At 38.3% G+C, this 26,705-nt stretch overlaps 1 protein-coding gene across 2 annotated transcripts in view; it reads left to right on the forward strand.

Annotated features, from left to right (window-relative positions):
• Positions 1-26,705, forward strand: part of JAKMIP2 (janus kinase and microtubule interacting protein 2) — a 197,617-nt gene that overhangs the window by 138,708 nt on the left and 32,204 nt on the right. Inside the window, exons 3-16 of one of the 2 annotated variants that reach the window (XM_005683112.3) lie at positions 930-1,427; positions 4,882-5,091; positions 6,922-7,020; positions 8,728-8,874; positions 9,791-9,931; positions 11,984-12,040; positions 13,306-13,425; positions 14,622-14,750; positions 17,171-17,254; positions 17,931-17,993; positions 20,492-20,590; positions 21,962-22,060; positions 24,177-24,230; positions 25,283-25,348. In XM_005683112.3, the coding sequence (XP_005683169.1) occupies positions 930-1,427; positions 4,882-5,091; positions 6,922-7,020; positions 8,728-8,874; positions 9,791-9,931; positions 11,984-12,040; positions 13,306-13,425; positions 14,622-14,750; positions 17,171-17,254; positions 17,931-17,993; positions 20,492-20,590; positions 21,962-22,060; positions 24,177-24,230; positions 25,283-25,348 (1,866 nt within the window). The remainder of the gene's footprint in view (positions 1-929; positions 1,428-4,881; positions 5,092-6,921; positions 7,021-8,727; positions 8,875-9,790; positions 9,932-11,983; positions 12,041-13,305; positions 13,426-14,621; positions 14,751-17,170; positions 17,255-17,930; positions 17,994-20,491; positions 20,591-21,961; positions 22,061-24,176; positions 24,231-25,282; positions 25,349-26,705) is intronic. The other variant, XM_005683114.3, reaches the window with a different exon arrangement.

Raw genomic sequence — 26,705 nt, forward strand, 5'->3', positions numbered from 1 at the left:
CATTGGAGAAGGAAATGGCAACCCACTCCAGTGTTCTTGCCTGGAGAAACCCAGGGACGGGGGAGCCTGGTGGGCTGCCGTCTATGGGGTCTCACAGAGTCGGACATGACTGAAGCGACTCAGCAGCAGCAGCAGGGATGTGTAGTCTAGAATGATCTCCAGATGATCTATTTTGAACTCCTCACCAAGATGAAAAACATTAGAGCACAATTTCCTAATTTTAATGCATATGTCAGTTACCTGGGGATGCATTAAACTGCAGGTTATCATTCATAGGTCTGGGATGGATCCCCTGCATTTCTGATAAGCCTCTGGGTGATGCCTGTGCTGCTTGCCTGAAGACCACACAAAATAGTAAAGCCCCTGAACATCAAATATTTGTCTGAACAAAGTATTGGAAGCATCCTTGGGTATTTCCTCCTTTCACATAATGTGAAAGTTAAAGTGGCACAGCCTTGTCCGACTCTTTGCGGCCCCGTGGACTGTGCAGTCCATGGAATTCTCCAGACCAGAATACTGGAGTGGATAGCCTTTCCCTTCTCCAGGGGATCTTCCCAACCCAGAGATCAAACCCAGGTCTCCCGCATTGCCTGCCGAGTTTTTATCAGCTGAGCCACAGGGGAAGCCCAAGAATACTGGAGTAGCCTATCCCTTCTCCAGGGGATCTTCCCAACCCAGGAATCAAACTGGGGTCTCCTGCATTTAGGCGGACTCTTTACCAGCTGAGCTACCAGGGAAGCCCTCACATGCTGTCCTCCCTGCATAAAAAGGCCTGTGGGTTTCCGCGGGCACCCTCCCTCCTACCACTGCGGGCTAGAATTTGAAAAGAGATGAAGCATTAGGAGATCCCAGGGATCTGAGCTGCCAAGCCTGCCTAGGAGCACATCTTTCTCATGAGGCTCACCTCCCTTCCTCCTTTCGCCTCTCAGGTATCTAAACTCGAACGAGAGAAGACTCAAGAAGCCAAGAGGATCCGCGAGCTGGAGCAGCGCAAGCACACGGTCCTGGTGACGGAACTCAAAGCCAAGCTCCACGAGGAGAAGATGAAGGAGCTGCAGGCCGTGCGGGAGAATCTCATCAAGCAGCACGAGCAGGAAATGGCCCGGACAGTTAAGGTGCGGGATGGCGAGATCCAGAGGCTCAAGTCAGCGCTGTGCGCGCTCCGGGACGGCAGCAGCGACAAAGTAAGGACAGCGCTCACCATCGAGGCCCGTGAGGAGGCCCGGAAACTGTTCGATGCCGAGCGCCTTAAGCTCTTACAGGAGATTGCGGACCTGAAAACGGCCAAGAAGCAGGTGGATGAGGCGCTGAGCAACATGATCCAAGCAGATAAAATCAAGGCTGGGGACCTCAGGAGTGAGCATCAGTCCCACCAGGAAGCCATCTCCAAGATCAAGTGGGAGTCGGAACGGGATATTCGGAGGCTGGTTAGTAACCCAGGGCAGAACCGTTCTCTTTCCAGGCTTTAGACAGCCGTGGGGCTTGCTTTTTCAGGTGTTTTTTCGTGAGTGGATTACAAGCAGTGCCCCTCTTCTGTCTAGTGCTGTTCAAAATATAAGTCGATAGGCAAATAGATGCACCCAGGCCAAAATTGGCATTGTAAAAGGTAAAAGATTTTGGAGTCATCTTTCTCATAAAGATTGGAAATTTCTAGCCTCACACGTATGGCAAGGTATTTATTTAATGGCTCGTTTCCTTGGGTGTATATAAAAATTTTCTGAATGATATACTCTTCCAACATCAGCATGTTTTGCAGGCTTTCCATTTGTAAAATGTTTTTACAGGGGCGGGGGGATTTTCTTTGGCTTTCAAGCTGTCTGAAAATGGCAGCCACTGGGAACATACTGAGGAATTCACGTGTTTTCTCCCCAGGAACCATGTCTGAAAGCAAGAAGCAGAGCTATAAAACCCCTAGTCATTTTACAAATAGATCTTCTTCCCCAGAGTAAATGAAGGCAATTCAAAATAAGGACCATTGTAATTCTTAAATTGGTTGTCATTCCTACCTAGCTTACTTGCTATTACCAATTTCTAAGACTTACTTCAACCCCTACTGAGTTGAAGCTTTTTTTTAATATGTATGACTAAAAGCCACATCAGTCTTTTCACTATGCTTAAAAGTAAATAGAATTACTGTGTGAAAGCTATAATGTTGCAGATTGACCTTGTCTTAGAAGAAGTGTTTATTTGCATCTGTATTCAGAATGTTTAGCACCAGTTATAGCTGGGTTATATATTATCAAATTAGCTATCACCTATTCAAGTATACTTTGTGCTTCTCTAAAAATATTTTCTTAGAAAAGAACTTAAAAAACGCTTTCCTTCTTGTATCTATTGAGTCTAACCATTTATATTCTGAGAATTCTAATTATGTCCCTTGGACGATATCGCTAGGATTTCAGTTTTATGTAAAAAGTGGTTATCAGAGGACATATTAGACAAAATTAAACATGTAATTTTCTTTGTACTGAAATACAGTGTGACTGTAAATGTTGCCTTTGCCAAACTTTGCAAATTTTTTTATCTGCAATTAGTGCTATTGTACTGGTTGACAATAAAAACCAAACGCAGTGCAGAAATATTGGTCTCTGCCCTGCCTTTGGTTTTTAAAACACCAATGGCTGTTGAAGAAAGAATCAGGATGTGAACTCGAGTCAGCAGGTAGGTAAATGAAATTAAATATTTTTAAAATATATTTAAAATTAAATATTTTACAGTAAATATTTTTGTTTGTCAATGGTTTCAGTGTAAGTCTACTAATATATCCACCCATCCATGGCTATAATTTTTTTCATGACTTCTTTTCACCGGTACATTGCAGAGACAGGCATGGTATCTCTCTGAGTAACAGTGTAAAATCTAGTTTCTCTGAATCTTAGTTCAAAAATTGAGTGCAAACAGAAAAACGGGAAACTTTTTCAGTAATACAGATGTGCTTGTCTTCATTTTTTCCTTCTAATCTTGTTCTTACCCCAACACCCAGTTCCATTTGTGGACAGAAAGGGAGATAAATGGGAGCGATGCTGTGTCAAAAATTTCCCCAGGGAATTCTGATATGTACCCTCTCCCTACTTAAGAACTAGGAATTTGGAAGATTTTCAGTATTCTGAAACCAGAGTCCATGCTTATAACCAGTATGCAGTTGAGACTCCTTGACACTAGTTACTTGGTAGTCTACAGAAAACCACTTTGAGAAAATGCTGCAAGGATAATCTTGGCATAAGTATAGCACAGTGCCTAACCGCATGGGCTTGAGGGTCATAAGTCTGTATTTTAAATCAGGCTTCATCATTTATTAGCCATGATCAAGCTTTTTACCCTTTGGGTCCTCAGTCATCACCTGTGAAGCGGTAATAAGAGAACTACATAATAGGATTGTATCAAAATGAGATAAGCTATGTAAGACCCTGAATGCATTGAATGTATTAAAAGATCAATAAATTTCAGTTATGATGATGAGAATGATTATATGGGTGTGACGAGATGATTTCCCAGCAGGTTTATTTAAGTAGGGTACCTCAAAACCAACTAGGAACATGCAGATCTGGAGCTCTGGTAAACTGTAAATAAACCATGGATAACAGATCTAACAAATGAACATGCTTCTTAGATAAGAATAATACTAGACTCATCTCTTACAAGGAGATAAAAATAAAGACAATGCTTTTACTCCCAAATTAACAGGACAGTGTTTGATTACTTGCCAAGTTATCAGATGATATCCCAGGACCATGACCTCCCCAAAATGACCTAAAATTTAATCCTATGACTTGGAGGCGTTAGCTCACAAATAGTTACATGTGGGGAAATGTGATTATATAACACAATTTCTGTCTCAGATATGTTAAAAAATGTATTTTGGTCTTAAGGAACACAGCAAAGAAATATTTATACAAAGTGATTTGTTATGTGTAAGGAGACACTCTTATAAAGAGGAGAACAGCATAATATTATTTATATTAAATGTGTCTACTCGCCTACTCTATTTCCATTTTTAATATTCTCATAAAATATAATGAAATGAGAAGAAAGGCTTTACCCAAAGGCTATGCTTTCTTCAAAGATTGTTTATAGACAATAATTTCACTAGCCCTCACTCAGGAGGCAGAAAGTTTTTAGTCTGGTGGAAATCTGATCAACGGGTACCAAATACTTTTGGCCTTTAGTTGAGAAGTATTTCTGAGACCATGCTCAGACTTAACAATAAATATATCCCACAGATACAGGTGGGAAAACAGTGGTTAATATTGCCAGGTATTTTCCATTCCTGTTCTTGTCCCAACCATAATTTTCTGATGGTAGTAATAAAATGGTTGCTAAGAACTGGCTGCTCTGGAAAATGGATAGGAATGAAAGGAGCCATATAATATGAACCATGGAAGGACAAATTCACCACCTGAATGCAAACATACTGGCCTTAGAAAATGATGAGGCTACTAGAAATACTGAAGCTTCTTCGGTTACAAATGACCTGCTTATTGTTGTTACTGCTTTTTAAAAGGAATTCAAAGATCGTTACCCCAAATAGGAAGTAACATCACACATTGTCCTGTGAGACATTGTAGTGGAATATTTAATATCTGTCTTTAATTAACACTAATAACCTGTCTTCGAGTTAACTTTTGCTTTCTATATCCAACCACTCAGACTATTTCAAACAATATACTGAATCACAGCATCTACACAGGATATACTAGAAAGAAAAATATTACCCTCCTTGACACCAGTTTTGCCTTATTCCTGGATTAAATATACTTGTCATATTCATGATTCTTTTTTTCCTGTTTCAATGAGCAGAAAGAAGCTAAGCTCATACCATTGTGAAGATGCATTTCTTTGCAGCATTGTTAAATAAAATGTCCTGGGTGTCATTTAATTCAGATGGATGAGATCAAAGCCAAGGACAGGATCATCTTTTCTCTGGAAAAGGAACTGGAGACCCAAACAGGCTATGTACAGAAGCTCCAGCTCCAGAAGGAGGCTTTGGATGAACAGCTCTTTCTGGTCAAGGAGGCTGAATGTAACATGAGCAGTCCGAAACGAGAAATCCCAGGAAGGGCAGGAGACGGCTCTGAACACTGCAGCAGTCCGGTAAGTCTATTCAAATTGAAGTTAAAGACTCAGGAGTCATCTTTTATTTAGTACCTAAGTTTTACTTTTCACTTAAGCTCTTTTCCTGTTTACTACAGAGAAATCAATTCTATCTCCTGCTATAAAACCAGGGAGTATCTTGGGAGCAGGGTTTTCTATACTCATAGACAACAAAGTGATCTGAACTGCTTTTAGCTGATCACAAGAGAATTACAGATCTTTTAAAATTCTTCACAGAATTTTTCTAGCCAAATGATAGCTGTCCGACATCAGTGTATTTTAAGAATCATCAATTAGATGAAAATACTTTGCCTCTTTCCAAGACTGGGAATTTTCCCTTGTATGAACAATTGAGTTGGAAACTGGTAAAAATGGTTATCATGTACAGGGGTCAAAATGTGTAACTGTGTAAAAGACTAAATCATGAGTAACCGTCATCTGAAAACTTCAAGTCTGGTTGAGTTTGATATTTATTTTCCTGTATTTTCATCATTTTATATGAGAAAGTATTTTTAGAAATGTAGTGATAGAAATCAGCTTGTTTATAGTTTACTTTCATATCTTTTATCTCTCAAAGTATTTATCTGCTAAAAAGATGGCAATGTATTATTTAGGAACAAAGATAGATTTCAAAGTATTGCTAATACTTAGAACTCAGTAATGAATAATTTATGGATATATATATATTTCTCCTGGTAGGTGGGAGAAAGAATACTGAACTAGATTTTAGCAGATGTAAGTTTTAGTTCTATCACTGACACCTACCTGCAGTGTAGCAAAATTGTCAAGAAAATATGTTCTGAAGTCATACCCTTTAGTTTAAATTCTGGATCTGCCAATTGTTGTGTGACTTTAGCAGATCCTTTGACAGCTCAGAGTTCGCTCGTCTGTAAAACAGAGGCAATAGTGGTACTGCACAGAGCTAGTTTGAGGTTAGGAGAAAAGATATGCAAAATACTGAGCATGGAGTCTGGTGCATAGCATCGAATATATGCTAGTTATTGAGCTACTGTTAGAGGCCTTGAACAACTTAGACCTCCCTAAATCTTCTCAGTTCTGCAAAATCTTCCAGGATACTATGAATCCAGAGATATAATGTGTGTGGAACTGCTTTGTCAACAGTAGAGCACTATCAACATGTAAGATGATAATGGACATGTAAGTGTATAATGGTCCTGTGGACTCTAGAGCACAGAATTAGTCAATGATTGCTATGTGTGAAGTGATTCCATGTCTGTTACACCAGTGTGGAAGCCAGCTGATCTGGGCAAAATCTACCAGCAAAGTCTGTCCATTAATCTACTGTGTCTCATACATGGAGGTAATGCACCAGCCTTCTGAATCTGACCTTTTTCTCCAAAGGTATGCAGGAATTTGCAGATCCCATCCCCACCTCCTATTCTAGACTCTCTTTGGCTAAATGTAGTAACAGGACACCTCTCTAACCTGTGGGAAGCACTGTGCAGCCATGCCATAAGGGATGCTCCTTGGGCCTCATGTAATCACAGCATGACCCTGATCTCACAGCTCACAGGTCTCATAGACTGATCCAGCTTTCTACCACTTCCTTTGTCAGGAGTCAGGGCCCCAGGGAGTATCTGCCACATAGAATTCATTTGCAGTTTCAACCAGGCGTGATCTTAAACCCAAGCAGTGAATTTGGGGGTTTGGAATAAGGTAAATATTTACTCTCTTCTAAATAAGAGGACATTTTACTCTCAACTCATAAGCCAAATGAAAGGAACTAAGCCTGTTACTTTTAAGAGCAGTACTCTGAAACTTTGTGAAAAGTTTTGTTGAAGAAATTCCCATTTTAATTTTCTTGGGTAGGATTTGCGAAGAAATCAAAAGAGAATAGCTGAGTTGAATGCCACGATAAGAAAATTAGAAGACAGGAATACCTTGCTTGGAGATGAACGAAATGAATTGGTGAGTTCTAAGCAGATTTTTTTTCAAATTTTATTATTTTTTAGGCATTTTGTTATAGTAGTATGTCCACGTTCATTCACTCAGTCATGTCCAGCTCTTTGCGACCCCATAGCCTATAGCCCACCAGGTTGCTCTGTCCATAGAATTTTCCAGGCAAGAAGTCTGGAGTGGGTTGCCATTCCCTACTCCTCGGGATCTCCCTGACCCAGGGATCAAATCCTTGTCTTCTGCACTGGCAGGTGGATTCTTTACCACTGAGTCACCTGAAAAGCCCCTATAGTAGTATATATGATGTTATAGTACAGAATAGTAAAGAAAAGTGCACAAATAATGAAGGTACAATTCAATAAATATGCCCAATGTGTAGTACTCATGTAACTACTAGCCTGATGAGTTAAGTGGAAGACTACCAGCATCTCCGAACTTCCCCTTCTTGAGACCTCTCTCAATCACCATCCTCGATCACCATCCTTCTAAAGTTAACCTTGGTACTGAATTCGCTTTCTATAGATGTCTATCGCCATTTTAAAAATGTGTTGTAGGAAATTCCCTGGAGTTCCAGTGCTAAGGACTCAATGCTTTTACGGCCAGGGCCCAAGTTCAATCTTTGATCAGGAAACCAAGATACCACAAGCTGTGCAGTGTATCCAATAACCACCAAAAAAATGTGTTGTAAATGGAATCATACAATAATTATCCTTTTGTGTCTGGCTTTTTGCTCAGTGTTACATTGATGAGAGTCATTCATTGTGTTGCATGTAGAATTCATTCATGTTCACAACTCCATCCTATTCGTCCCTGGTGCCTCAGAGGTTAAAGCATCTGCCTGGAATGCTGGAGGCCCAGGTTTGATCCCTGGGTCAGGAAGATCCCCTGGAGAAGGAAATGGCAACCCACTCCAGTACTCTTGCCTGGAGAATCCCATGGAGGGAGGAGCCTGGTAGGCTACAGGCCATGGGGTTGCCAAGAGTTGGACACGACTGAGCGACTTCACTTCACTTCACTTCTTCATTATAGAAGTATATGGTATATATATATTTTATTATAAAAATATATGGTACAATATGTATATACAATTACATATGGTAAGTATATGTATATATTTATTCATCTATTGTTAATGGACATATCTGTTGTTCTATGATAGTTTAAAGTTGTTAATGGTTCTACTACATCATGTCCTGGTGAGAAAATATGTTCATGTCTGGGGGGACTATCCCAAGGGGCAGAATTACTGGATCATAGAGTATACATGCAGTCAGTATCAGCACTTGTTACCGAGCAGTTTTCCACAGTTGTTATGACAATTAAACTCCCTCCAATAATATATGAATTGCATTTTCTCCTTGTCTTCATAAACATGTAAAGATAATATTATAGATCATTTTAGTCACTTTGGTGGGTATGAGGTGTATTCTTATTATAAAATTTTCATTTTTATTTTCCTTCTAACTAATGAGGCAGAGTAACTTTCCAAATATCTAGTAGCCTTTATGATATCCTGTGTGATTTGCCCTTTGTCTTTTGCCCGTTTTCTTTTGTGCTACTTTCATTTGCTTATTGGTAGTAGGAATTGTTTACATAATTTTTAGATGTTTATGTTTAAAATATCCTGCATATAGTTTACACTTTTTTTGGTGGCTGTTGCTATAATGCAGTTATTTTCAGACTCTAAACAGAGGGACACATTGTCTTATGTCTTCCCAGTTAAAGCGTGTGCGGGAAACCGAAAAACAATGCAAACCTCTTCTGGAAAGGAACAAGTGCCTCGCCAAGAGAAATGATGAACTGATGGTGTCTTTGCAGCGCATGGAAGAGAAACTAAAAGCCGTTACCAAGGAAAATTCAGAAATGGTGTGTATCACACACTCTGCAAAAGGGCAGCTTCCTTGTTTTTATTATGCCACTAACCTGACTTCCTGGTCTTCCCCAGTTTATGTTTAAAATATTATACAGTGCTGTTTGTGAAAGTTTAGATTTTTCCCTTATAAGAAGGAAGGAAGAACCCATAAGGAAGAAATCAAGAGCAGGCTGCTGGCTCTGAATTTTATGGAGTTTCTAAATTTTGCAGAACGATAGGAGCACTTCCAGGAATCTGCACACTCTCCAAAAGCTCCAAAATAGAGAAGCAGAGTTCCAACCTGTCTCCTCAACCATGGAAGCCTGCTTCCAGGATGAACAACAAGGCCCTCCTACAGCACAGGGGACTGTATTCAATATCCTGTGATATCACAATTATCCTATGATAAACCAGAATGGAAAAGAATATGAAAAAAGAATACATATGTATACATATGTATAACTGAGTTACTTTGCTCTACAGAAGAAATTAACACATCGTAAATCAAATATAATTCACTAAAATTTTTTTTAAATAAATGTTTTAGAAAGAAGCCCCCTTCCAAGAGTTTTACTAATGTGTTCTTTACAGAACAGTATAGTAAGTACCCACATCTTCTAAGATCTTGCATAATAACTAGAAATAGATGCCATCATTTGCCTTATATAGAGAGGCAATGTGCTAATGTGCTCTTTCACAGACTTCTAGTCCAGCTGTAGAGATCTTCAGACATTCCCAATGATTTCCACCTATTATAGCAGACAAAATATACGTGAAGATATTAGTTGGTGTGTGTGTCTTTGTATTGAAGCTAGGCAGTTTTCACGTTTAGCTGGAACCTCATAAAATTTCTACAAACATTTTATATTAACCACTGAAGTTTGGGATTTTTAAAGTCTCCACCTATACTTTCTTTTTTTTTCAACTCAGAGAGAAAAAATCACATCCCATCCACCCTTGAAGAAATTAAAATCTCTAAATGACCTCGACCAAGCTAATGAAGAACAAGAGACAGAGTTTCTAAAACTTCAGGTCATTGAGCAACAGAACATTATTGATGAGCTCACAAGGGTAGGTCTTGGTTAATCTGTAAACTCTAAGCTGTTCTCAAGGACAAGTAGGCAAGAAATCAGCATACGCTAGAAGCACTTAATAATTTTGGATTAGCCCCAAAGGTCCAAGTTCATGTGATCAATATGTAAATAGGTTCAAAAAACTATTCCAAAACTCCTTTATATCCTTTAACTGTTTTCTATCTTTTCAGTTATAATCCTTTGTTAACTAATTTGATAACTCAAATAATAGCTACAGAGCACATTAAAAGAATTCCCAAATGTATTATATATGAGTAGGTTGATGGTGTGATATATCTTATAATTTACCTTCTAGTATCAAGATTCTGAGTCTCAGAGATTAAATATTTTGCCTACAATAACAGGACTATAGGCCTCTTACTTCCCAACACCTGATTCAGTGTCTGGTAGTTTAATAAATATTTGTCGAATGAACAGCAATGTCACAATGACATGACAGCTGAAATTCCAGTCCAGATGTTCTGAGGACTTCAGTACCTGCTGAAGTAGGTCAAGCAGTTGTTACTCCCATCTGCATCTGGCTGAGACCTATGTTACGTTAAAGTCACTCAGTCATGTCCAACTCTAATTCTCCAGGCTAGAATAGTGAAGTGGGTAGCCTTTCCCTTCTCCAGGGGGGTCTTCCCAACGTAGGGATTGCACCCAGGTCTGCTGCATTGCAGGCAGATTCTTTACAAGCTGAGCCACAAGGGAAGCCTGTGTTACCAACAGCTTTGGACTATGACCTGTATCTGCATTTGGTTTTTCCCCTTTGCCTCTCTGTCTTTATTCTGCAAGTGACATCTGTGATCACTCTAACTTCACGACCAAGCCAAGGCTTACAGAGGTGAACTAGTGATGGGAGAACTTCAGACAGTATTCTCCAGAGTAGTGTGAACAACATGATTTACTGCTATTGAGGACAAAAAGGATTATAAATTCTGCTTATAATTATTTATGGTTCACCCTTTAAAAATTTTCTATATTGAGTGTATAATACATATGCGACATTAAGGAGAGTCATCTAAGTATAAATTTTTAAAGTATTGAATATATTGAGATTGGATGATCAAATTATTTTTGTTTATAAAGGTGGGGAAAAAATTAACACCACTGGCTTAATCTAGGTTATTTGTTAAACATGCCCTTCAAATCTCTATGCCCCTCACTTCAGTTCCACATCCTTAATAACTCATAAATCTCACAGATTCACTAGTCTAAGAATTTGCTTGACTTTGAATATCCTCGGTTTAAGCTAAGTTTCTTACAGAATTTTGAGATGTTGAGGCATTTCTACCAGACTTTCAGACAGACATAAGTGTTACTTATTTCTTCTACTTTTGAATTTGTACAATAACCATATGGAATACTTAGAAGGTGGACACCAAATTCCCAGAGTATCTCCTTTCGCAAAAAGAATGAATTAAGAAATCAGTCATTATATCTGGGCTTCCCTGATAGCTCAGTTGGTAAAGAATCCACCTGGAATGCGGGAGACCCCATTTGATCCCTGGTTCAGGAAGATCTGCTGAAGAAGGGATAGGCTAACCACTCCAGTATTCCTGGGCGTCCCTTGTTGCTTAGCTGGTAGAGAATCAGCCTGCAATGCGGGAGACCTGGGTTCAAACCCTGGGTTGGGAAGATCCTTTAGAGGAAGGCAAGGCTACCCATGCTAGTATTCTGGCCTGGAGGGATCTGAGGAAACTGAAGAATCCTACTTTAGGAGAAAAATGAATCGCTATTTTGTACTTCATTTCAAGTATAAAACAAAGGATGCCAATTAGGAGCACAGTGTACTTCCTGACTGTGAGGCTCTCAGATCCACACAGATTATCATGAAAAGTTGTAAAATATTCTTCCTTTGAAAATACTTAAGTATCAAATCCAAAATTGCCCAATTTTACAAAACATAATCTTATTTTAAATAGAAATATGTCATGCCTCAGGGAAAAAACAACTCTGTCTTTCAAAACAAAACAAAACAAAACAAAAACCTATAGGGAAATATGTACCAACTCAAGATCTAAAAAGCCTTTCATCTCTTTTCCAGGACCGGGAAAAGCTCATTCGTAGAAGAAAGCATAGAAGAAGTTCCAAGCCAATTAAGGTAATGAGGAAACTAGGTTATCAGGCTTTTGCCACACACAAGCACAGCCAGAAGAGTGAGGCTTGCCAAGGCATCTTCCTGCAAAGACATGATAAATCAGATATTCCTGAACTGTAGCAGAGCATGGGGTTTATTTGCCAGAAGAAAATCTTTCCTCTTGATAGTTCTTAGAAGTCAAAAAGTGATTGTGTTGTTGAAAAAAATAATTGTGTTGTGGATTTTAAGCTGAAAGTGTTTGCTTTAGTACAGGTTTTCTGAGTGGAGAACCCACTAGATTTGACGTAGAAAGGGTTATCTGTTATCTGACAAGCTGGAGAGTCATGCTTCAAGAACATGCATGACATATGATTTGATGTCTCCCATGAATAATATTAGCATCTGATACCCATCCTATAATTGATTAAATTATATTTTCTTTATTCACTTGGACAATATTATTGATAATGCCAATTCTAATATCTGTATAGCCTCTTAAAATCCACAAAGTTTTGCTATTTAATTTGTCAATTTGTTTGATTTTTTTAAACAATTGCCTCATTTGATAACGCACATTGAGGTACAAAAAAATGGGGGCTTGAATCTACTACCAGTGAAATGTACAAATGTTTCCTACTTTCTAGAAAGATAGAATGACAAGGTGTATCCAAAGCCCAAATACATGTTTATTTCTTTAATCATAAAGTCTTCTAAGAAAATTAATTATGGACTTTGCAAAATATATGTAGTAGATATTAATCACATTATTTATACTTTAAAAAATACAAAATAGTAATTAAGTAAAAATTATAAAGCCACTTAAAATGATGCCATTGAATAATGAAGATATGGGAAAATGTTTATAATATTTAAAAACACAAAAAACAGTTGCCTCATTTAATTTGAATGTGGAATTAAGATGATAGGATTTGATAATCCCCTTCTCATAGATACCTGAACTTTCAGAACTTCTTGATTATAGCTTAAATACCCAACAGAAGAAATCACATAAAATCAGCATGATATACAATATAACATGAGAGGATCCAAGGTTTTTATGAAGAGAGCCAAATATTAATCTTCCTCCAAAGTATCAAAGTGAAATAACATAGAAGAAACATTTATTGGAATTGTTGTATTCATGCTTAATATGTTTATTTTATCAAAGAAACATTAAAGGAGCTATGTGTTCCCTGTTCATTTGCATGTCTGCAGTTGACAGTGTGTTGGTAATGTGTCGACTTTCCCCACTTAGTTTTTTTGGTAAATGTGTGCTGTCCCTCCATTAGAGGCCTGTTTTGGACCCATTTATTGGCTATGATGAGGACTCCATGGATTCAGAAACATCATCAATGGCCTCATTTAGAACAGACCGAACACCAGCTACTCCTGATGATGACTTGGATGAGGTAAGCTTTTTTACTTTTCTCATCTTTTCTGATATCATTGCGTCTTTCCTTGAAGGGAGAGAAAAAGCATTTCACTTTTCATCTCCTTTATGAAAAGCACATACTGTCATAACAGTGACCATTTTGAGATCTTGCCTGGCTTTATTACCTCTTGGAAAAGAGCTACACTTAAGTTATGCAGCCCTTGTAGAAACTTCTCTGAAGTTCAGCTCTGTAGCTTGAAGATTTTTTTCAAGATATATATAATTACTCTCCCAAATTCTTCATCCAGAGAAAGTGTGAACCAAATGACAAGCTTAGAAGAACAAGCTTTTTTTCTGATTTGTTTTTATTTATTTTTTATTTAAACTTTTTATTTTATATTGGGATATAGCTCATTAATAATGTTGTAATAGTTTTAGGTGGACAGCAAAGGGACTCAGCCATATATATATATGTGTACCTGTTCTCCCCCAAACTCCTCTTCCATCCAGGCAGAGTTCTGTGTACTATATAGTAGGTCCTTGTTGGTTATCCATTTAAAATAGAGCAGTGTGTACATGAACATCCCAAACTCCCTAACTATTCCTTTCCCTCTCCCTTCCCTCCAACAACCGTAAGAAGAACAAACTTTTGAATTTAAGTCTAAGACAGTGTTTAGCAAAGTGTGCTCTGTAGGCCACCTTCAGCAGAACTATCTAGGGTGTTCAGTTACTGTGGAAGTTCCTGGACCACACAACTCTTGACTCAGGATCTTGAGGATGGAATCCCCAAACCTCTCTGATAATTGTGTTACATTCTCAAGTTTGAGACCTAAAGCTGTAAAACTATGTTTTTGTAATTTACCTGGGGAAGAAGTTGTTAGATATGAATATATTGCAAGGAACTGAGACTAAAATTCTGATTAATATCTCCTCAAATTTGCATCCAAAATCTGGGTATAAGTCCAAAATTTTCTGTAATCCAATCCCAAATGGGCAATAATCAGAAATATATAAATAAGTAAATGCTTCTTTTATTTGTAAATACTTAAATATTTCTGCAATTTGCATCTTAAAAGTGTTATAGTGTTTGTGCCTGTAACATCCTTTAAAATTAAGAATAAAATTACATAGAATCCAAAATTATGCAAACTTTTATTTCTCTTTAAACAATTTGCATGGACACAGGACGTGAACATAACATAATTATTTTTTGGCTTTTTTTTTAACCTCAAGAGTTTGGCAGCTGAAGAATCTGAGCTGAGATTCCGACAATTAACAAAAGAATACCAGGCTCTCCAAAGAGCATATGCCCTCCTGCAGGAGCAGACTGGAGGCATCATTGATGCTGAAAGAGAAGCCAAGGTTAGTATACATCTGCGCGAGTCCCCTGAATGGGCTTGCAACAGCCGTAGCATAAAAGTGCCACAGACATAAAAGTATCAGTAGGATAGCTTTCCTTGTACCCTTCTCTCCAATGCAGCTTTTGAACTGCTTTATCTTTTATGTCAACAAACGTTGGCTCTAGAAACATTAGAACCAGCTTAGATCAATGCTTTTGTTCCTTTAAAGACATTTGAGTGCCTAGTTCTCATTTATGCTATTTGAAAGCTTACACTTTCAAAGTTAGACAGTGTTGAATTTTGATAATCCATTTTTGTTTAGTTTCTTGCTTGAAAAAAAAATTCATCTTTCAAAAGCAATGGTTAGCCAGTTCCTTTTCTTAGTTCACAAGTGCCCAGCGTTACATTGACAGCTTACTGAGAATTATCACTGATAATATCTCACTTAACCCTTGTGCCAGCCCTCTAAGGTAGGTATTTTATAATAGAGGAATTTGAGGCTCAGAGAGGTTAATTGAATTGCTCAAGATCACATAGCTAATAAATGGAAAACTGTTGATTCCAAGTCATATTTTACTAGGTCAGTAATTTTTTTTCCATTATCTTGCAACTGCCTCACATAAGTCTATTAAAACACACACACACAGTACTAATACTTGACATTTACTGAGTCCTTGCTATATTTCAAGCACTGTTCTGAGTATTTTATACACATTATCTTATAAAATCCTAAAACAACTCTATAAGTTAGATGCTATTATTAACTCCTTGCTAGAGGGGAGGAAATAGTAGCTTAGTAGAAGTTAAATGTAGCTTAGTCATGTTAAGGCCAGGATATGTAGCTTATAGGAAAGCTAGGATACGAACCTAGTCCTCCTGAGTTCAGTCATCACCACCATGCCATAACTGCCTCACATGTTAGTTTACATGGGTCAAAAATGAATGTGACCATCCAGTGATTTTATCTTATTTCCTTATTAGAAGGTCTACAGTGTACTGAGGAGTGTTGTAGGAACTATGTTAAGTTGGTTAGTGGGAAAGGATAGATATTATAACTATATATGTTTAAATGGTAGCATTCATACATACGTACATGCACACACACATACCTAAAAGAGCAAACTTTTTTTAAAAAAAACCCATGGTGAATTGAAATAAACAGATAAGCAATCATTAGGAAAGGATGTGTGTGTGCTTTCATGTCTGTGCCCAAGTACTATAAGAGTTGTGGATTCTTTTATCAGTATTTACTACCCATTCTTATGAGCATAGGATTGGTCAATGCAAATAACAGCATATGCCTTGTTTTTTGGAGAGGTGATGATGTAGAAACCAGTTCTCTCTTTAGTCTCACTCTCCCATCAAAATACAGGTTTAGAAACGTTTATGGCCATTAAAGTAAGAAAACTTACTATTCTAAGCAAAACAGTCTAAAACTAATCAACATGTGGGAAAAAGAATAATAAATTTAAAGAAATTAGAAATACAAAAATAGTTAATATAGGTGAAAAAGTTATCAGAGAAAACAGAAGACAGTTGTTTCAATACAAGAAATAAATAGGTTAAAGGTAACATAAAATAATTCATTCAAAGTTAAAATACTTCTTAGCAAGCTAAGTTTGAAATTTTTAACCTGATAAAGGTAAATATAATATTTAACAGTTCAAAGAAATATTTTCCTCACAGTGAACAATAAGGAAATAATCCTTACCATCACTGATTTTGTTCAGCTTTATACCAAAGAAGCTATCCAGATCATAAGCAATGAAAAACAAAAACTGTGTATGGCCAGAAAATAAAAACAGATAATAGGATCATATAGAGAGAGAATAGAAGAGAATCTAAAAAATAACTATACTAAATGAAATAAGGTCATTCCATACAAATCAGTGTCCCAAACTGCTGATGTGTATGCGTATGCACACACATCACACACACACACACACACACACACACACACACACACACACAGCATATGATAGATACATACATAAATACACAGATTTGCATTTAGACTTACATATAAGGCACAAAATTGGCTTTGAAAGGTTTTGGAGAGGCAAACACAAGAAGACTTTCCAGAAGGGCACTTGTTCAAAGAAAGAAAGAAATGGAGAGGTTCAAGGCATATTTAGGAAACGAGATCACTAGGCGGTAAGGAGTGGACCCTGAACTGATGAATGGTGGGGAAAGATTGGAAATGTAAGACCAGTTCTCGAATCCCAAACTAAAGTTTAAATTTTAACCTGATGGTAAAGGGAGCCACTGAAAGTTATATGCAGAGAATTTAGAATGTAAAAATAGATTTAAAAGTTTCTTCAATGGTAGCAAATTATTTTTTCTTCTCTCTCATTGTTGAGTTCTAATCAGGGAACATGACGGGAAGAAAAAATGCAGAGCTACCATTTTACTTATTGAGTTCTGGAATTTTGATTTCGCTAGGCTCAAGAACAACTCCAGGCTGAGGTGCTAAGGTATAAAGCCAAAATAGAAGATCTGGAAGCGACTCTGGCTCAAAAAGGGCAGGTAGGCATTTGGTTGCTCGTACTTCTGCAGATGCAGACAATTCAATCTGACTTTCCACTAGATCACCCTGTGCCCATTCAGGACACGGCCTGGCTCTCCACAGTGATCTTCTCAAACTGTGTCCGAATGTTGAGCTCTCTGTTTCTGTCCCTGGTGTTTTGCTGGCCAGAGCGTGAACCCAGCTACAAGAGCGAATGAGGCTGGGCAAGAGAGAGAATGCCCAAGGAAGAGGAGCGCTGCACACTTAGCCTAGAGTGATCATGAACTGCTAAGACCAAGACCCGCCCCTCAAGCTGCATTCTTTGCCTCTATGCTACATTGATGGTTCTGCATTTTAATGTTTTCCATCCATATGTATCTAGCCTGTGTGCATTCTGACCCCTTTCACTTTTTGCCTGTGTGGTCACTTCTGAGTCCCCAGAAGGCTGGTCCTGGATTATTCAGACTGAAAAAGATAGGGTTAGCGAGTGACAGTGAAAAGGGGGTTAAATTTTCCTGGCAACTTTGGCCCCAACATCTTAGAATGAGGAGCTGGCTGGGATGAGTGACATTTACCAGTCGCTGGCAGGCAAACAAACCGGGTGGAGAGAAGACAGCTCTGGCAAAGTGGTTTGACGACACATGCTCTTTCGTGCCACTCTGAAATGCTGACTGCGCGATATTCTTTGTCAAACAGGATTCACACTGGGTAGAAGATAAACAACTTTTCATTAAGAGAAACCAGGAGCTTTTAGAAAAGGTATGTGGGGCACAACACCCTAATGGGGCAGAGGAGAGACTGATGAGAGATCCAGGAGCAGCAGGGGGTCCTCTCAGGAGTGGCACAGGGGCTAGGGGACGGGGAGGCTTTTCCGGCTGTGCTCCCCTCTGCTGCGTGCCCAACCGCATCTCTGTCACTGCCATCACCATCAGTTGAGTGGCCCGTGGTGTGCATGGCTCTGTGCTGGGCATTGTGCCAACTTGAAAGATGTGATCCCTGAAACCTATTGATTTGTTGCATATATATATACTGTATATTTACTGTACATATATATATACCCTTACGCACACACATCCTATGTGGTTGTCCGTCTACAAGAACACTTATGAATAGGACTGATGATTTTGTACAAGGAAGTGACTCCAAGACATGCTGCAACCTAGCCTTGACTGGGTTCTCACTGTTAACTTTTTGCTAATCTTGGCTGCTTATTTATGTATTTATTTTATGAAAGAACGTTTCAAAAGATACATCCAAAGTATAAAGGAGCGTGTCCCGGAGGTTGTTCAACAAATCAAGATATAGAGGCATGGTTTTGGCCCAATAGATAGAATTAATTTGGGTTAGCTGAACGTAGGCTTTTGATTTGGGGCAGCGAAATACAACAGAGATCATTTTACATTCAAACATGGCTTTTCCTTTGGTATTAACATTTGCCTTTGATTACGTGAAGTGATTACAAAATAACCTTATATTATTCTTGACAAAAAGAGAAAGACCATGTGAGTAAGGGAAGTAATTCTGAAGGGTGACACAGAGTTATGTAAAAATTATTTTAGAATTGTTTCTACCAATATTCACTGGCCTTGACAAGTAATAAAAATGAACTGCAACACCCTGGTAAGCATGGTAAGGGAAAGAAGATGGTTGTCCTCCCTTCCTGCTGGTCGTGTCTCACTTTCTGCATGATAAGAGACAGAGCTGATGTATAGACGTAGGGTAGGTATTCCAGGATTGAGGACTGGTACTCTCAGAAAGGTTAATGATCCCTGTAAAGAAACTTTATGGACACTGGCCCTCGTTTTTCAATTGCAGCCACCTGTGAACCATTAATATGATGGCTAGTGCTATGCACCAGATCCAGGAATTTCCCCAAATATCCCATCTCTGATCTCAATCCAAGATTCTAGGAAATAGTCAACTAATAAAAACTTTCGAATGTTTACTAAACCACAAAAATCTAGTGTAAAAAACTTGGTTGACTATGTAAATTAATGTCATATAGTATCTCACTTCCCCCATATTTATTTTTCTATATCAGGAGGCTAAGTGAAAAGAGAATTTTAGTAGTCTCTGAGATGCCCAGTAATAAGTGTTATCACACTGTTTATCATCTAAAAAAAAGCTCCCATTTTGTCTGTCTGATTTCCTTTGGTCTATAAAGGGAATTTTTGAGCTCAGCCTTCCAAGAGTAAAAGAAAACCAAAGCGACAATAAAACTAAACACTCTACTTCAAGTGTTTAAGCTTGAGAACGTAAGATTTGCTCTAGATTAAAAAGCCCTTGATTTTTTATTTCTAAATTCAAGATTTTAAACAGTTACCGCACAGAAGGCCCACTCACACAGTTAATATTGAAGGCAGTGCCAAACCGATTGCAGACCATGAGAATGTTCTGATGCCTTGTGTACATGGGTTCTGTGTATATATACAGTATATATGCAGGGCAAGGCAGGTTTGTACACAAGCTTAATGGCATACTTCATCAGGTTATACTAGACATCCTACAGGAAAACCCTGTGGGAAAGCAGAACGGAGAGGTGTCATTTTGGATTGAGGAGCCAGGGGAAGCCTCTTATGGTAGGAGATGTCATGGAAGTGTAGGATTTCCTCACATAGGAAAGGAAATGGGAGAGCCCTTTTCAGGCCGAGATGGGCCGACCGAGCTCCTGGAGTAATCAGGCCATAGAGTAGATCTGGGTTTCTAGATCCAAGTGCATGTAATCGCATGTGAGTGAGTGTGTGTATGTATGTAGACAAACAGTGATAACACCTAAATATGATGAGCACATTATTAAAGTTTTTTATTTCCATATTGAGACTTTGGCTTTATTCTGAAGGTAACTAGAATTCAACAAAGTTTTGTGTAGGATCAGAGCTGTTTTATAAAAAATATTTCTTCAGCAACTTGTAACTCCAGAAATAAGAGGTGTCAGTCTCCATTGTTTGCATCATATAATCTAGTTCTTGAACGCTGTCCCTGACCACATGGGACAGATTCATTTTTCACAGTGTCCCTAGACTTGATCTCAATGAATGGAGTATCCTCCAGCATTTTCCTCTATGACCCAAACAATTCAACCAAAGGGTAACTAGAAGGAAAGCCAAAGATTTATTTTATTCACATGTACTTGGGATTTTTTCTTCATGATCTAGATGCTTTATTCACTGAGTAAATGAATGCTGTCCATGCTTGCTTTGCAAAGTTGTAGATGCTTTTTTGCAATGTCCACCTAACTTGAGGATTTACTTTATTAGATAGAAAAACAAGAGGCAGAAAATCACCGTCTCCAACAGGAACTACAGGATGCCAGAGACCAGAATGAGCTGCTGGAGTTTCGAAACCTAGAACTAGAAGTAAGGAAATGATGATGATGATAAAAATAATCATGACGATTAACATACACTGATCCCACTCTAGGTGTGAGGTGCCGAATTAAGCATTTCAGATACATACACACCCTGGACCTCACAGCCACAACCAAGATTTGACTGATGAGGCAACTGAGGTTAAATAACTTGCCCAACTCCTGTGACTATTCAGTGGTGAAACACTGATGCAACTCAGAACTGTCTGCCTTTATGAAAAAGACTAATGAATAATTTTTATGGCAACCCACTCCAATACTCTGGCCTGGAAAATCCCATAGGCAGAGGAGCCTGGTAGGCTGCAGTCCATGGGGTCACGACACAACTGAGCAACTTCACTTTCACTTTCATGCGTTGGAGAAGGAAGTGTCAACCCACTCCAGTGTTCTTGCCTGGAGAATCCCAGGGACGGGGGAGCCTGGTGGGCTGCCGTCTCTGGGGTCGCACAGAGTCGGACGCGACTGAAGCGACTTAGCAGCAAGTAGATTTCAAACTTCATAAATATTTCATTTCTTTAACATAATCATTTCTATCCTCCATTGAATTCTGACTCAGAAAAATTTCTTCTATATATTTCAAATTATATTTCAAAATATACTATATACAAAAGTATTTTATTGTTAGACTCTTGAATTTGTAAGTAAACTTTTTATAATGCATTATGCAAAAGGCTAAGAAGCAAGGTAATTTGTTTTAGGAAATTCTCCAGTTAACTTAAGTTTCAGAGTCTATATTTTTAAAGTAAAACATAATCAAATCATATTCTGATTGTATCATGCAGAATCTGGCTAAGGGTTTGGTTGAAGTATGCTGATATGTAAAGGATAAGAAAATTTCCCATTTGATTTCTTTGTTATTTTGCCAGCAATTTCTTCTTGAAGATATTTCACATTAGGTTTGACTAATATCAAACATTAGGTTTGAATAGAGTTTGCAGTTGGTATGCTTCAGGAAAGAAGTAAGTCATTTTGGTAGCCCACTTATCATACTCATCAAGCTTGAGTGAACTGAATATGCAAAAGGCCCTGAGCTGCCATAAAGTTTCATGGTCAGAAGAAGATTCTTTGTGACACCTGAAAGCTCTAAATATTCATACAGTTTAAAATGGAACTCCACTTCCCACATTTCCCTGATCAAAAAATTTGCAAACCTGGATGACACGGTGATAATCAGTTATTTTCCATTATATTCAAGCATGAACATCTTGAGTTCAATTTCCTTTTTCTTTTTTTTGCCAAATGGCATATTGATAAACTGCTGAAATAGCATAGAGAACACAGACAACTGGTTTAGTGATTAATCAGTTGTTGCTTTTTTTTTTTTTTTCCAATTCCTATATATTCTTCACTGTATTTCAAGGAAAGAGAGAGACGATCCCCTCCATTTAATCTACAAATTCACCCATTCTCAGATGGTGTGAGTGCTCTCCAGATCTACTGTATGAAAGAAGGTGTCAAGGTAGGCAGCCGTTTCCTTGTGTGTGTTGTGGACAGTAGAAGATCTGGGAATTGGAAAAGGGGAGGTTGCTGGTCACCGTTTGGTCTTTCAGTCACTGGGTGTCATTTTGATACAAACCATGTAGGAACTGAAAATAGTCACGTCTATGGGAGAATTAACAGAATGTACACAAATAAATGTGTGACAGATATATGAATGGTAATAGCAAAAAATAATAGGAAGCAATGATTATTTTTAAAAGAGTGATATAGAATCAAAATATGTGTTGAGATAATTACCCTTGATTATCTAGGGGAAATATTAAATAAATTCAGTGCTTGAAGAAACATATTTCAAGCATGCCAGATAAAAAGATATTTGTTGTGCTGTTCTGATGGCTGTGGAATTCATTATCTTGGAATTTCAGTATTAGAAGAAATCTAGAAAAATCATCTCACCACCATCTCTTTTGTTGTGAGTGTTTTAGGTAGGATTTCCCTTTGGGGTTTCCCTGGTGGCTCAGATAGTAAAGAATGTGCCTGCAATGCAGGAAACCCAGGTTTGATTCCTGGGGTGGGGGGAGATCCCCCAGAGAAGGGAACGACTACCCACTCCAGTATTCTTGCCTGGGAAATCCCACTGACGGAGGAGCCTGGCGGGCTACAATCCATGGGGAGGTCGCAAAGAGTCAGACACGACTGAGCAACTGACACACTCCCTTTTGGGAGGTTTTAGGGATTATAACATGTTGTTCACTTAGACATAGTATATAATTTTATTTTTAGTGATATTGGAATGCATTTTAAATGTTAATGTCTAGTGGAAGTGGCTCCGTCTCCTGGAAAATATATTGTCCTTGCATGTGACAAAATCACATAGCAACTGTCTGTTCCAGATGTAAGGCTAGGAGCCCTCCTGCTCGTGCCTTCTGCACGGCCCCTCCTGCTCCCACTCTGACTGCCAAATATACCTGCTTTAGTTGCCTTCTCTTTACCTCTGAGACTGAGCTAGACTTTTGTATTTCTGCCGATAGGGATCTGCTATACTGTTATCTCTGGGCTTCCCAGGTGGTGCTAGTAGTAAAGAACCCGCCTGCCAATGCAGGAAACTTAAAGAGATTTGGATTTGATCCCTGGGTTGGGAAGATCCTCTGGAGGAGGGCATGGCAACCCACTCCAGTACTCTTGCCTGGAGAATCCCATGGACAGAGGAGCCTGGAAGCCTTCGGTCTATAGGGTCACAAAGAATCGGACACGACTGAAGCGACTTAGCACACACACACACACACATAGTGTTATCTGAACATAAGGAAGAGGAGAACGTGGTACTAATGGGGAAATCAGGTAGAAAATTGTACTTCCTTGACTTCTATCGTAAACCATTCTCATGTTGTTTAAACTTCTGGCCTACATGAAAATTTGTAAACCAAAGCAATTTTTTGATTCAACTCTAAATGAGAAGCACTTCACCTTGTCTTTTCCTTAGATGTTTTGTTTTTAAATAAATCACAGACAACCTAATCCAACGTATGTAATTTATACCCAACAGCACTTTAAATGGTGCGGTTGCTTCAAACTGACTGGGGTGGGGCGATATAATAAAAATAAGCTGTTTCCCATAAATGGAATTAATACTAAATACCCCAAAAATGAAACTGCACTATAGTTTTCTATGCAGCTGTCAAAATCTCAACCAGGTCAGATCCCATTAGAGTGAAATTGGCTGGTTATTTAAATTTATTACTGTTACTTTTCTTTACATTTGAAATCTACCACAGTCGGAACAAATTTTCAGTAATCATGAGAAAAAAATTTACCGAGAAAATTTTGAATTCTTATACATCCTAGACCCTTTTATATACAGTCTCTTTATCCTCAAATCAGCCTGTGAAGGAGAAGGAAGTATTTATCTCCATTTTGCAATGGGCTGAATTGAAAATGCATTGTTAAGGAGTTTTGCCAGGTTCACACAGCTCATAAGAAGCAGAGTGGAAATGTAAAACCAGTTGTGACTGATTGAAAACAGCTCAAGAAGGTACAGGCTTTAAAATGTCCTCTCTCATTAAGGTTAGGGCACTGATAGAATGGTTAAGCCACTCTTGCGCCTTTGACTTGAATGCAACTCCTTGATTTTGCAGGATGTGAATATCCCTGATCTCATAAAGCAGCTTGATATCTTGGGTGATAATGGGGTAAGTAATGAATAAAGTGCAGTAGAAATATGAATTTGTCTAAAGAGAAGCAAGAAATACTTGCCAATGCATCATGCGTAAAATAAGAGCAAGTGACGAGAACTCTATTCAGTAATTTGTAATAACCTAAAAGGGAAAAGAATCTGAAAAAGAATATATATAACTAAGTCACTGTGCTGTGCACCTGAAACTAACACAACATTGTAAATCAACTATACTTGAAATACATACATTCTTACATGCGTACCTAAATTGAAAAAAACTTAAAAAAACATAGTGACAAATCAGACTCCAGGTTCGCTTAAGCTTATGAATTCCAGAAGAGAATCAACAACTTATCAGGCCACTCGATTTAAGGATTATAAGGGTCTCTGCAAGGTAGTGGCAGAAGTGGGAACGCAGAAGGTGCTTTTCTTGGGCAGGTTTCAGGTTGGCATGCCGACGACATCAGCGGTGATTAAAGCTAATTACCTTCTAACTGTTGCTGGGAGGCATCCGCCATAAAATTAATCAGTCATGCAGTTGCAAATACTGCTAAATAGTAGGGTTGGTGGCAGCCCCATACAAATGTACCAGGAAACTATGATCTTTTTTCTTTCTAAAACACCTTCCTGACAGGGTCAAGGCATATTAATTCAGTGGGAGGACCATTCATGGAGATACTCGATGAATGACGCATGTAGGTTGAAATAGTCATGCTATTTTTTTCCCTTGAAAAATTATCAAAGCAGAGAACAAAATCAATTAAATCATATCAAACTGCTATGAAGAAGATTTATTTCATTTTGGTTTCTTCTTTTCTTATGACTGTTAATGAAGTATGTTTACAGTGAAACATAAAATCAAGTCAGGACTAGAGAGATATGAAAGCATCACATTTAATGTACTTTTTACAGGTTTTGAATGAACTCTTTGTTAGGAATTATTACTAAATAGGATAGACTGTGAACGTTCCATGCATGTATATGTGGCAGGCAAGTTAGATAGTATTTTCTAACAGTGTAAATGTCGTCTTCAGCTTATTTTCTTTCTCTCCCCCTCACCCCACACAGAATTTAAGAAATGAAGAGCAAGTGGCTATAATTCAGGCCAGCACTGTGCTGTCCCTGGCAGAAAAGGTAATAAATTGTACTAACATTCAAATCATTTCAGTGTCTGACTTAACGTCTGGGGTTGAAGGACATTCTCTTTGCACTTGATTTTGCATTATTGAATACCTAATAAATATTTTATTCTTAATCCAGCTAGAATGAGAATATACAAAATAAGAGTCTACACACTGATTTGGGGTGGGTACTTCGAAGCCTCTTAAAAATATACTTATGTGAAAATGCAAAACCTGGATTACATTACTGAAGCCATTATTTTACCAAGCTGGGAAACCAATAAGGAAGAAGTTTTCGTTAAGAGGTGGAAAATTGGAGCAGCATGGCTCTTTCTACGGGTTTTTCCTTGGATGTGTACATAAACCAGTTGTTCCAACTGATTTTGTAACTTGGTGGTGGCTCCCTGTGGCCTCATTCAGAAAATGTTAACTTGGATACTGTCAGACGGGCAGTGCTGAGCGTTCTCTTGCCCCCTTGTGTTTACATGTGGTAAATGCAAGGGAGAGAAAAAGGAAAGAGCCAAGTGAAGAAGCCTGGTAACTGGCTGTATTCTGGGTGCCTTGAAAATCGGCACCTAGTTAACTGGTGCACACAGTTGGATAAAGTGAGAACTGTCGTATAAGTTCCTTGAGATGGTTTTTTTTTAATTTCATAAATGCATAAGAATCATGTTGTAAATTAAATGAAACCATGAGCAAGCATTCACCTTGCACCAATCTAGTTTAGTTACTCAAACAAAATAATGACATCAAAAAAAAAATGGCAGAGGTAGAAAGATTTCTATAACATAAAAAGATACTTAAGAAATATTGAAACAGTCCTTTTTTACATCTGATTCAAGCAAACCAAGTGTGAAAAAAGCATCGTTTTGCTGACAACTAGGGAAGTTTTAATATGGACCAGGTACCAGATGATAAAAGGAATTAATGTTAAGTTTGCAGTGTGGAAATGGCCTTGTGGTTGTATTCTTTTTTAAGACCCGAAGTATTAGGGATACATCCTGAAGCATTTCATGGGAAATATCTGGAATTTGTTCTTTAACTCTTTCTGTCTACCTATACATATTTCTACCCCTTGGTCCTGTATACGATTGGTTTTGTCAAGCTTTCCCTTCTTCCCTTTTTTACCCTTGTCTGGCTAAATATTAATCATCAGACCCTCCCATACATGGGGAAGCCTTCCTACTCACCCAAGTCTAGTTAGGTCTTCTTTCTCTGTGTTCCTACACTGACCTGTGCTTCTGTTACCCTGGATTTTAACAACTGTAACACAAACACCTTTTTTTAAATTTTAATTTATGCTGTTGTTCACTAGATTATGAGTTCCATGAGGCAACTCTGGATTCTGTTTTTCACTCTTTGTTTTCCTA

This window comes from Capra hircus, chromosome 7, assembly GCF_001704415.2.
Source record: "Capra hircus breed San Clemente chromosome 7, ASM170441v1, whole genome shotgun sequence".
Lineage (NCBI taxonomy): Eukaryota > Metazoa > Chordata > Mammalia > Artiodactyla > Bovidae > Capra > Capra hircus.